Genomic DNA, 13,189 nt, shown 5'->3' on the forward strand with positions numbered 1-13,189 from the left:
AACTTCTGAACAGGAGCTCCAGAAATATTGAAGTAAAAAGGATCAAAGAATTGTCTTTGCAGTAGGACACTGCTTATGAAAGTTAAAGTCAGACCTGGGGGGAAAAGAGCAGCGGTTTGCTGCTGCCAAGCCACATATCCGAAGCAATACGAATGTTTGGTGTTCTTAATTCCAGTGTTTGAAGCCTGGATATCGGTCGAGTCGGGAAGCCGTATTCACTGTAAGTTTATAGTCGCCGCACAAGCGAACTGTGGCATCTGGCTTCATTACAGGTACAATTGGTGCTGCCCAGTCAGCGAAACGGACGGGCCTGATAATACCCAAAGTCTCCAAACGAGTGAGCTCCCCTTCTACCTTCTCGGGCAAGGCGTAAGGCACCAGAAATGGCGTGCCCAGAAATAGCGCGGTGTGGCTCCTGGTTTGACTTGGATACGGGCTACAGCTCCTTTTATTTTCCCCACACCAGGCTGGAATACGTCTGGGTATCGTCCTAGCCCCTCAGTTAACCCTCGAGAAACTGTTTGGAGGATGTGCTGCCACTGCAGCCACAAATGGCGCAACCAGTCCCGACCCAACAGGCTGGGCCCATGGCCACGCACCACGATAAGTGGCAAACGCCCCTCCTGGCGTCCATAAACAACAGGGGTCATTGTAGTTCCTGCAATGTCCAATGGTTCCCCCGTGTAGGTGGCCAACCTGGCCTGTGTGTCGGTTAATGTAAGGGTCTGTATACCCTGCTTGAAATGAAATGAAATGAAATGAAAATGAAATGAAAATCGCTTATTGTCACGAGTAGGCTTCAATGAAGTTACTGTGAAAAGCCCCTCGTCGCCACATTCCAGCACCTGTTCGGGGAGGCTGGTACGGGAATCGAACCGTGCTGCTGGCCTGCTTGGTCTGCTTTCAAAGCCAGCGATTTAGCCCAGTGTGCTAAACCAGCCCCTGTTGATGCGGTCGAATGTCCTCTGGGCGATCACAGAGGCCGCTGCGCCAGTGTCCAACTCCATCTCAAGCGGGTGACCATTGATCCATACTGTCACCTTAATGGGGGCCACACGGGGAGCTGCCACACAATGCCGCTGCAGACAGTCGTCCTCCGTCTCCACGGCCTCGGGAATAGTCGCCGCAGGTTCATCCAAATGAAAGGTACGGCCCCTGGGCTGGCCCCAGTTGCTGTCGTAATGACGGCGCCTCTGGCGCCCCCAGGACGGGCGTACGCGACGGGGTCGGCGCCCACAAGTCTGACACGGACATGGCTCCTCATCCATTGGTTCTGGTGAAGACTCCCTTCGGGGAGGAATGTCCGACAGCTACTGGCGTCGATCCAGGTGTCGCCTCGCCCAAGGTACCGCAGGGGTGTGGGGCGATGCTTTCGGACGGAAGGGGTTGCGCCCCAAGGCGTGTGCCTCCATTCCCTGCAGCTCCTGCACTCCTCGTTCTGCGCTCTCTCGGTACAATACTATTTGAATGGCCTGTTCAGCTGACAAGTTTCTCTGGGTGGCCGCATTGTTAATACCGCAAACCAAACGGTCGTGTAACATTTCTGACAAGGTCTCTCCATAGTCACAGTACTCCACAATCCTGCGTAGCCTGGATAGAAAGTCGGCAAGGGATTCTCCTGGGGTCCTCTCAGCGGTATTAAACCGGTAACGTTGGACTATCGTGGATGGGGTTGGGTTAAAATGTTGCCCCACTAAGTTCACAAGTTCATCAAACATAGAACATAGAACGATACAGCGCAGTACAGGCCCTTCGGCCCTCGATGTTGCACCGACATGGAAAAAAACTAAAGGCCATCTAACCTACACTATGCCCTTATCATCCATAATAGAACATAGAACGATACCAAACGTTTTGGTGTCTGGCGTAGCTAAGTACGTAAGGCTCCTAATCACCCCAAACATTTGCGGGACGCAGGCGGTGAGCAATATGACCACCTGGCGCTCGTTTTTGGTGATGTTGTTTGCCCGGAAATAGTAATGCATCCGTTGTGCGTACTGGTTCCAGGTTTCCAGCGCAGCATCAAAAACATCCAAATGTCCATACAGAGGCACGGTGTAATAGAAAACAACTTCCAACCTGTATCCAACAAAAATCCAGGGAGGTGGCTTCAGCAGTGTAGACAGCTATTCACTTTAACCCTCGTCGCCAGTTTTGTGAGGGCCACGAAGAATCCAGCACGAGTTGAAGGATAGAAAGGAAAAACATTTATTTACAATAACATATATACACACAACAGCAGCCATTTCCTTGCTGCTGACTCTCCTCGAGCTGGTTACAAACTGGCCAGCTTTATTTATGCAGGGAATCTGCAAATGATTTCTCCGCCCCCCCACCTCAATGGGGAAGCTCATACTTCCAAAGGATTGTGGTATTGTCATTAGTCCCCAGCCAATAGTAAGCAGGCAGGTTATAACACTAACCCCTGTGCTGTACCTGCCCTGGGAGTGTTTGATGGGGACATGTGTAGAGGGAGCTTTACTCTGTATCTAACCCCGTGATGTACCTGTCCTGGGAGTGTTTGATGGGGACAGTGTAGAGGGAGCTTTACTCTGTATCTAACCCCGTGTTGTGTCTGTCCTGGGGGTGTTTGATTGTCCTTGTCCAACATGCAGTAATAATTAAACATTGGGTGTAAATGTTGTTTTGGTAAATGAAACTGCTATCGAAGTGTTTCTTATTCGGTGACTTAATAATAATAATCTTTATTGTCACAAGTAGGCTTACATTAACATTGCAATAAAGTTACTGTGAAAAGCCCCTCGTCGCCACATTCCGACATTTGTTCGGGTACACGGAGGGAGAATTAAGAATGTCCAATTCACTTAACAACATTCGGGACTGTGGGAGGAAACCGGAGCACCCGGAGGAAACCCACGCAGACACGGGGAGAACGTGCAGACTCTGCACAGACAGTGACCCAGTGGGGAATCAAACCTGGGACGCTAATGTTGTGAAGCCACAGTGCTAACCACTGTGCTACCGTGCCGCCCTTATGTTCAGGAAACGGGGGTGGGATTCTGTGATCCTGAGGCTAAGTGTTGACGCCGTCAGAAATGCCGTCGTGTTTATCAAAACGGTTTCAGGATCAGCAATTCACATCGGAGGCCCCCCCCCCCCAGGGTCGGAACCTCCTCCCCCCACACAGGCCGACCCTTGACCCTTCCGCGCTGAATTCCCGCCGGCTGAGAGCAGGTATGGACGGCGCCGGCAGGACTCGGCATTTTTACAATGGCCGCTCGGCCCATCCCAGGCCCAGAATTGGCGGGTCGGCTGCGTAGAGCCACTGCCGACCGGCGCCGTGCCAACCACGCCGGTACCCATGGTGTCGATTCTCCACTCTGAGGAGAATCGTGCGCTGGCGTCGGGGCTGCATGACGCGATTCGAGCCGGTCACGGGGATTCTCCGGCTTGGCCCCGGGCTGAGAGAATCCCGCCCCAATCTCAATGCTTCGGAGTCAGGAGTGTGAGAGGGAAGTGGTCGCAGAGCATGAATAGAGTAAACTTGCTCAGAATATAAAAACAGACAGTAAAAGTTTTTACAAATATATAAGACAAAAAAGAGTGGCTAAGGTAAATATTGGTCCTTTAGAGGATGAGAAGGGAGTTTAATAATGGGAAATGAGGAAATGGCTGAGGAACTGAACAGGTTTTTTGGGTCGGTCTTCACAGTGGAAGACACAAATAACATGCCAGCGACTGATAGAAATGAGGCTATGACAGGTGAGGACCTTGAGAGGATTGTTATCATTAAGGAGGTAGTGATGGGCAAGCTAATGGGGCTAAAGGTAGACAAGTCTCCTGGCCCTGATGGAATGCATCCCAGAGTGCTAAAAGAGATGGCTAAGGAAATTGCAGATGCACTAGTGATAATTTACCGAAATTCACTGGACTCTGGGGTGGTCCCGGTGGATTGGAAATTAGCAAACGTGACGCCACTGTTTAAAAAGGGAGGTAGGCAGAAAGCAGGAAATTATAGGCCAGTGAGCTTAACTTCGGTAGTAGGGAAGATGCTGGAATCTATCATCAAGGAAGAAATTGCGAGGCATCTGGATAGAAATTGTCCCATTGGGCAGACGCAGCATGGGTTCGTAAAGGGCAGGTCATGCCTAACTAATTTAGTGGAATCTTTTGAGGACATTACCAGTGCAGTAGATAACGGGGAGCCGATGGATGTGGTATATCTGGATTTCCAGAAAGCCTTTGACAAGGTGCCACACAAAAGGTTGCTGCATAAGATAAAGATGCATGGCATTAAGGGTAAAGTAGTAGCATGGATAGAGGATTGGTTAATTAATAGAAAGCAAAGAGTTGGGATAAATGGGTGTTTCTCTGGTTGGCAATCAGTAGCTAGTGGTGTCCCTCAGGGATCCGTGTTGGGCCCACAATTGTTCACAATTTACATAGATGATTTGGAGTTGGGGACCAAGGGCAATGTGTCCAAGTTTGCAGATGACACTAAGATGAGTGGTAAAGCGAAAAGTGCAGAGGATACTGGAAGTCTGCAGAGGGATTTGGATAGGTTAAGTGAATGGGCTAGGGTCTGGCAGATGGAATACAATGTTGACAAATGTGAGGTTATCCATTTTGGTAGGAATAACAGCAAACGGGATTATTATTTAAATGATAAAATACTAAAGCATGCCGCTGTTCAGAGAGACTTGGGTGTGCTAGTGCATGAGTTACAGAAGGTTGGTTTACAAGTGCAACAGGTGATTAAGAAGGCAAATGGAATTTTGTCCTTCATTGCTAGAGGGATGGAGTTTAAGACTAGGGAGGTTATGTTGCAATTGTGTAAGGTGTTAGTGCGGCCACACCTGGAGTATTGTGTTCAGTTTTGGTCTCCTTACTTGAGAAAGGACGTACTGGCGCTGGAGGGTGTGCAGAGGAGATTCATTAGGTTAATCCCAGAGCTGAAGGGGTTGGATTATGAGGAGAGGTTGAGTTGACTGGGACTGTACTCGTTGGAATTTAGAAGGATGAGGGGGGATCTTATAGAAACAATTAAAATTATGAAGGGAATAGATAGGATAGATGCGGGCAGGTTGTTTCCACTGGCGGGTGACAGCAGAACTAGGGGACATAGCCTCAAAATAAGGGGAAGTAGATTTAGGACTGAGTTTAGGAGGAACTTCTTCACCCAAAGGGTTGTGAATCTATGGAATTCCTTGCCCAGTGAAGCAGTTGAGGCTCCTTCATTACATGTTTTTAAGGTAAAGATAGATAGTTTTTTGAAGAATAAAGGGATTAAGGGTTATGGTGTTCGGGCCGGAAAGTGGAGCTGAGTCCACAAAAGATCAGCCATGATCTAATTGAATGGCGGAGCAGGCTCGAGGGGCCAGATGGCCGACTCCTGCTCCTAGTTCTTATGTTGAGAAGAGTTAGACAATAAAGGTAGGAAGCAGAATCATGTGGAGCGTAGTAGCAGATCAGACCATTCAGCCTATTGAGCTTCCCCCAGTCATTCAATAAGATCATCCTAGTCTGGCCTTGATCTTAACTCTACTTTCCTGCCTGTCCCCATAACCCTTTCGTGCCTGCGATGGACAGACAATCCCAGCCTTGAATCTATTCATTACCTCAGCTGATTGGCAAAGCAACCTCGTTTTGTGCTCTTATTCTGTGAATGATTGGAGGAAGCAGGTGGCTGATTGGGTATAGAACATAGAACATGGAACAGTACAGCACAGAACAGGCCCTTCGGCCCTCAATGTTGCGCCGAGCCATGATCACCCTACTCAAACCCACGTATCCACCCTATACCCGTAACCCAACAACCCCCCCTTAACCTTACTTTTTATTAGGACACTACGGGCAATTTTCCATGGCCAATCCACCTAACCTGCACATCTTTGGACTGTGGGAGGAAACCGGAGCACCCGGAGGAAACCCACGCACACAGGGGGAGGACGTGCAGACTCCACACAGACAGTGACCCAGCCGGGAATCGAACCTGGGACCCTGGAGCTGTGAATCATTTATGCTAACCACCATGCTACCCTGCTGCCCGTAATTGGGGAGAAGCTATTGGTCGCCTACAAAGGCATCCTCTGGTCAGGAATCTCCCACAGTCTCTCACAGCTGATTGAAATGACTTTCTTTCTGCAGAAGCATCGTTGACTAAGCCCATTGGGAGCCTGTGTCACATCCGCGAGCTGGACGATGTGCTCCTGAAGGACGTTGGTGACAAGATCAAGCGGGATGGCAGGTACAAGCCGATGTGCTGCTCTTAGTGATCCCATTATAGTCAGTGTGTGCATGACTTAGTGTACAGGAGGTGGAGTGAGACTGTACTGATATGGCAGACCCATCATATCCCAATGTTATTCCTCTGGAAACCCCTTTCATTGGGTGTAGAGAGCTTTGGCAAATCCTGCGGCTATGGAAGATGCGAGATAAATGCAAATTTTACTTTCCACTGGTGGGTGAAAGCAGAACTAGGGGGGCATAGCCTCAAAATAAGGGGAAGTAGATTTAGGACTGAGTTTAGGAGGAACTTCTTCACCCAAAGGGTTGTGAATCTATGGAATTCCTTGCCCAGTGAAGCAGTTGAGGCTCCTTCATTAAACGTTTTTAAGATAAAGATAGATAGTTTTTTGAAGAATAAAGGGATTAAGGGTTATGGTGTTCGGGCCGGAAAGTGGAGCTGAGTCCACAAAAGATCAGCCATGATCTAATTGAATGGCGGAGCAGGCTCGAGGGGCCAGATGGCCTACTCCTGCTCCTAGTTCTTATGTTCCTCTGGACCTGGGACATCCCAGTGGGAATCCTGCAGCCCGGGATTCTGGATCTGAGCCATCCCAGTGAGAATCCTGCAGCCCGGAATTCTGGACCTGGGACATCCCAATGTGGTGAATCATAATAGCATCATTCACACTGTTATCACACATGTTGTACCATGCCTCTGTAAGCTCGGCACACGAACAGTTGCGCGGCTCTGCCCCTAGGGGGAGATGTACTGGGAATGTACGGACGTTTGTACTGGGCTCCACCCTTGGCTCCGCCCATGACTCCTCGCCCCACTGGTTGTATAAAGCTTGGCAGTGGGAGCCTGCCTGCCAGTTCATCTAGAGTTCATCTCGTCACAGGCAGGCTCTGTTGTAAGACGATTAAAACCACTGTTCACTTCTAACCACGTGTCGCGTGAATTGATGGTCTCATCACCCAGTGAGAATCCTGCTGGACCTGTTCCATTTCAAAATGGAGAATTTGTTCCCCGGGGAAACGGCATTAGTGACTTTGCAGATCCATTTGTGGGCTGTGGTTTGTGAGATGCCACACAGGTCACCGCACGAGCCCTGGAATGAGTCTGAGGCACAAAGGCATGTGGTGACCTTGCCGGCCACAGGAAGCAGGTATGCTCCTCCTCCACGTCGTGCCAATTCAGCGAGGATGTGGTTCAGGAGCCTCCTGCGGCACAAGTTTGTCATCTGTTCGAAGGACTAGTTTGTGCACCCTGGGCCGACTCTGGCCTCCCCCTCTGGGTCCCTCCCTAGCCTGATGAGCGGCCTGGTCATCGGGATGTGGGACAGGGACCTTGCACAGGGCCATCACCTCGGACCTCTGACAGCACTGCAGCTGCCCCCTTCTCCGCTGGCTGGCTGCCTGGCGTGCCAGCAGAACCACGAGGGCAGCTTCCACAGGGTCCAGGATATCACCGTTCTGTGTAATATCTGTGAGGGTGTGAGACTGGCAATCAGCGATATCTTCCAGCCCGGAGCCTGCATTCCCCCATTGCTCCCACCAGCCCCCACCATCCGAAACCTCCTACCCACCCACCCCCAGCCACAGCGGGACCCCCCCAGCCACAGCAGGACCCCCCCCACCCCCAGCCACAGCAGGCCCCACCCACCCCCAGCCACAGCGGGACCCCACCCACCCCCAGCTGCAGCAGGACCCCACCCACCCCCAGCCTCAGCAGGCCCCCCCCACCTCCAGCCGCAGCAGGCCCCCCCCCACCCCCAGCCGCAGCAGGCCCCCCCACCCCCAGCCGCAGCAGGCCCCACCCACCCACAGCCTCAGCAGGCCCCCCCCCCCACCCCCAGCCGCAGCAAGCCCCCCCACCCCCAGCCGCAGCAGGCCCCACCCACCCACAGCCTCAGCAGGCCCCCACACACCCCCAGCCACAGCGGGTGCCCCCCACCCCACCCCCAGCCGCAGCAGGCCCCACCCACCCACAGCCTCAGCGGGACCCCACCCACCCCCAGCCACTGCGGGACCCCACCCACCCCCACCCCCAGCCGCAGCGGGTGCCCCCCACCCCCAGCCGCAGCGGGTCCCCCCCAGCCACAGCGGGACCCCCCCCACCCCCAGCCACAGCGGGACCCCCCCCACCCCCAGCCGCAGCGGGACCCCACCCACCCCCAGCCACAGCAAGCCCCCCCACCCCCAGCCACAGCGGGACCCCCCCCACCCCCAGCCGCAGCAGGCCCCACCCACCCCCAGCTGCAGCAAGCCCCCCCACCCCCAGCCGCAGCAGGCCCCACCCACCCCCAGCCGCAGCGGGCCCCCCACCCACCCCCAGCCGCAGCAGGCCCCCCCCACCCCCAGCCACAGCGGGACCCCACCCACCCCCAGCCACAGCGGGACCCCACCCACCCCCAGCCACAGCGGGACCCCCCCCACCCCCAGCCACAGCGGGTGCCCCCCACCCCCAGCCGCAGCAGGCCCCACCCACCCCCAGCCACAGCGGGACCCCACCCACCCCCAGCCACAGCGGGTGCCCCCCACCCCCAGCCGCAGCAGGCCCCACCCACCCCCACCCCCAGCCGCAGCGGGTCCCCCTCCCCCAGCCACAGCAGCCCCCCCCCCCACCCCCAGCCGCAGCGGGACCCCACCCACCCCCAGCCGCAGCGGGTCCCCACCCACCTCCAGCCGCAGCAGGACCCCCCCACCCCCAGCCGCAGCAGGACCCCCCCCACCCCCAGCCGCAGCAGGACCCCCCCCACCCCCAGCCGCAGCAGGCCCCCCCCCCACCCCCAGCCACAGCGGAACCCCACCCACCCCCAGCCACAGCGGGTCCCCCTCCCCCAGCCACAGCGGGTCCCCACCCACCTCCAGCCGCAGCAGGCCCCCCCACCCCCCACCCCCAGCCACAGCGGGACCCCCCCAGCCACAGCGACAGCAGCCCCCCCCCCACCCCCAGCCGCAGCGGGTCCCCCCCACCCCCAGCTGCAGCAGGGCCCCACCCACCCCCAGCCGCAGCAGGCCCCACCCACCCCCAGCCGCAGCGGGACCCCACCCACCCCCAGCCGCATCAGACCCCCCCCCAGCCGCAGCGGGACCCCCCCCACCCCCAGCCACAGCAGGCCCCCCCCCACCCCCAGCGGGACCCCACCCACAGCAGGCCCCCCCCACCCCCAGCCACAGCAGGCCCCCCCCACCCCCAGCGGGACCCCACCCACAGCAGGCCCCACCCACCCCCAGCCGCAGCAGGACCCCCCCCACCCCCAGCCGCAGCAGGACCCCCCCCACCCCCAGCCCCAGCGGGACCCCACCCACCCCCAGCCGCATCAGACCCCCCCCCACCCCCAGCCGCAGCAGGCCCCACCCACCCCCAGCCACAGCGGGACCCCCCCACCCCCAGCCGCATCAGACCCCCCCCACCCCCAGCCGCAGCAGGCCCCACCCACCCCCAGCCACAGCAGGCCCCCCCCCACCCCCAGCCGCATCAGACCCCCCCCCACCCCCAGCCGCAGCAGGCCCCACCCCCCCCCAGCCACAGCAGGCCCCCCCCACCCCCAGCCACAGCAGGTCCCCACCCACCCCCAGCGGGACCCCCCCCCCCCCCAGCCACAGCAGGTCCCCACCCACCCCCAGCGGGACCCCCCCCTCCCCCAGCCACAGCAGGCCCCCCCCACCCCCAGCGGGACCCCACCCACAGCAGGCCCCCCCCACCCCCACCCACAGCAGGCCCCCCCCACCCCCAGCCGCAGCAGGCCCCCCCCACCCCCAGCCACAGCGGGACACCCCCACCCCCAGCCACAGCGGGACCCCCCCCACCCCCAGCCACAGCGGGACCCCACCCACCCCCACCCCCAGCGGGACCCCACCCACCCCCACCCCCAGCGGGACCCCACCCACAGCAGGCCCCACCCACCCCCAGCCACAGCGGGACCCCACCCACCCCCACCCCCAGCGGGACCCCACCCACAGCAGGCCCCACCCACCCCCAGCCACAGCGGGACCCCCCCCACCCCCAGCCACAGCGGGCCCCACCCACCCCCAGCCACAGCGGGACCCCACCCACCCCCAGCCACAGCGGGACCCCCCCCACCCCCAGCCACAGCAGGCCCCCCCCACCCCCAGCCACAGCGGGACCCCACCCACCCCCAGCCACAGCGGGACCCCACCCACCCCCAGCCACAGCGGGACCCCCCCACCCCCAGCCACAGCGGGACCCCACCCACCCCCAGCCACAGCGGGACCCCCCCACCCCCAGCGGGACCCCCCCCTCCCCCACCCACAGCAGGCCCCCCCTCCCCCAGCCACAGCAGGCCCCCCCCTCCCCCAGCCACAGCAGGCCCCCCCCACCCCCAGCGGGACCCCACCCACAGCAGGCCCCCCCCCCACCCCCAGCCGCAGCAGGCCCCCCCCACCCCCAGCCACAGCGGGACCCCCCCACCCCCAGCCACAGCGGGACCCCACCCACCCCAGCCTCAGCGGGACCCCCCCACCCCCAGCCACAGCGGGACACCCTCACCCCAGCCACAGCGGGACCCCACCCACCCCAGCCTCAGCGGGACCCCCCCACCCCCAGCCACAGCGGGACCCCACCCACCCCCAGCCACAGCGGGACCCCACCCACCCCAGCCTCAGCGGGACCCCCCCACCCCCAGCCACAGCGGGACACCCTCACCCCAGCCACAGCGGGACCCCCCCACCCCCAGCCACAGCAGGCCCCCACCCACCCCCAGCCACAGCAGGACCCCACCTCCCCCCACCAGCCGCAGCAAGGATCCCCCCCCCCCCCCAGCCGCAGTGGACCCGTGATCACTGGACTCCAGACCCTGTACCCCAGGCACCCACACGTAGCGTTACCTGGACCGGGTGTTAGTCCCCTCCCCAGTCTGCACACCCACCCTCTGGTCGCCGAATTGTCACTGGTGCTGAGGCCCAGCCCCTGGGTGTTCAGATGTTCGCCATTGCGTCTGGGGTGGTGCCTCCCATAGTTTCATGGCCTAGTGTCCAGGCATCATGGTCTGATTGGGTTGCTGGGTACAAACCCACACATGCTACATGTCTACCCACAGGGGTCCACTTGGCTGCAAATTACTCCCAGATTGGGCATGAAGAAGTTGGTCAGTGCAGTGCCATTTGAAGTAGGTACTTCCAACCCTTGAACTCAAACTAGGTATAGTTTGAGTAAATCCTTTACCTGATTGCTATCTGGGAATTCCTGACGTCCTTTTTAAAAATAATCTTTATTAGTGTCACAAGTAGGCTTACATTAACACTGCAATGAAGTTACTGTGAAAATCCCCTAGTTGCCACATTCTGGCCCCTATTTGGGTATACAGAGGGAGAATTCAGAATGTCCAATTCACCTAACAATCACAGAAAAATACTGTGCAGAAAAGGCCATTCAGCCCATCGAGTCTGCACCACCACGTGAAAAACACCTGGGGCGGGATTCTCCGATCTCCCGCCAGGCCAGAGAATCGTCGGGGTGGGGGGGGGGGGGGGGTTCATGAATCCCGCCCCGCCGCCGGGAGCCGGATTCTCCGACACTGGTATTTCGGCGGGGGCGGGAATCGCGCTGCGCCAGTCGGGAGCCGTTGGCAGAGCCCCCCCCCGGCGGCGTAGATTACATCAGGTCCATACTGGCGGTACCTGGCTCTGCCGGCGGCCTGCGGAGTCCTCGGGGGGGGGGGGGGGGGGTGCGCGGGGGGATCTGGCCCCGGGGGGCCTCCCAAGTTGGCCTCGCCCGCGATCGAGGCCCACCGATCCGCGGGAGGGCCTGTGCCATGGGGGCACTCTTTCCTTCTGCATTGGGTATTGTAACGGCCCGCAATGGCTGGCGCAGAGAAGAACCCCCCCCCCCCGAGCATGCGCTGGGATCACGGCAGTAGATATTGGCACTCCCGCGCATGCGCCAACTCGTGCTAGCCGGCAGAAGCCCTTCGCCGCCAGTTGGCACGGTGCCAAGCCCCTTCACCACCAGTTGGCACGGTGCCAAGCCCCTTCGCCGCCAGTTGGCACGGTGCCAAGCCCCTTCGCCGCCAGTTGGCACGGTGCCAAGCCCCTTCGCCGCCAGTTGGCACGGTGCCAAGCCCCTTCGCCGCCAGTTGGCACGGTGCCAAGCCCCTTCACCGCCAGTTGGCACGGTGCCAACCCTGCCGGCCCCGTCCTAGCCCCTGAAGGTGGGGAGGGTTCCGCACCTTCCGGGCAGCCCGACGCCGGAGTGGTTCACGCCACTCCTCGGCGCCGGTATGGCCCACCCGCCGGTTAGGGGAGAATTCCGCCCCTGATCTGCCAATTCTTCTCCCACTTGCCAGCACTTGGTCCATAGCCTCGAATGTTGTAACCGTGCCAAGTGCCCATCCAGGTACTTTATAAAGGATGTGAGGCAACCAGCCTCTCCCGCCCTCCCAAGGAGTGCGTTCCCGCCTCTCCCACCCTCCCAAGGAGTGCGTTCCCGCCTCTACCACCCTCCCAAGGAGTGCGTTCCCGCCTCTCCCGCCCTCCCAAGGAGTGCGTTCCCGCCTCTCCCACCCTCCCAAGGAGTGCATTCCCGCCTCTCCCACCCTCCCAAGGAGTGCGTTCCCGCCTCTCCCACCCTCCCAAGGAGTGCGTTCCCGCCTCTCCCACCCTCCCAAGGAGTGCGTTCCCGCCTCTCCCACCCTCCCAAGGAGTGCGTTCCCGCCTCTCCCACCCTCCCAAGGAGTGCATTCCCGCCTCTCCCACCCTCCCAAGGAGTGCGTTCCCGCCTCTCCCACCCTCCCAAGGAGTGCGTTCCCGCCTCTCCCACCCTCCCAAGGAGTGCGTTCCCGCCTCTCCCGCCCTCCCAAGGAGTGCGTTCCAGGCCCTCACCACCCTCTGGGTAATAGCCTCAAATCCTCCCCAAACCTCCCACCCCTCACATTGAACTGTCCCCTCGTAACTGACCCTTCAACTAAGTGGAACAGCTGCTCTCTATCCACCCTGTCCGCGCCCCTCACCTCTCTTCATTTTATTTCGCTATTAAGAG

General features: G+C 59.3%; 1 protein-coding gene across 1 annotated transcript in view; it reads left to right on the forward strand.

Annotated features, from left to right (window-relative positions):
• Positions 1–1,299: 1,299 nt before the first annotated feature.
• LOC119965725 (IQ motif and ankyrin repeat domain-containing protein 1-like) overlaps positions 1,300–13,189 on the forward strand; it is a 35,051-nt gene continuing 23,161 nt past the window's right edge. The window contains exons 1-2 of the mRNA XM_038796488.1: positions 1,300–1,345; positions 6,109–6,208. Of these exons, the coding sequence (XP_038652416.1) occupies positions 1,300–1,345; positions 6,109–6,208 (146 nt within the window). The remainder of the gene's footprint in view (positions 1,346–6,108; positions 6,209–13,189) is intronic.

Source organism: Scyliorhinus canicula, chromosome 5, assembly GCF_902713615.1.
Source record: "Scyliorhinus canicula chromosome 5, sScyCan1.1, whole genome shotgun sequence".
Taxonomy (NCBI): Eukaryota; Metazoa; Chordata; class Chondrichthyes; order Carcharhiniformes; family Scyliorhinidae; genus Scyliorhinus; species Scyliorhinus canicula.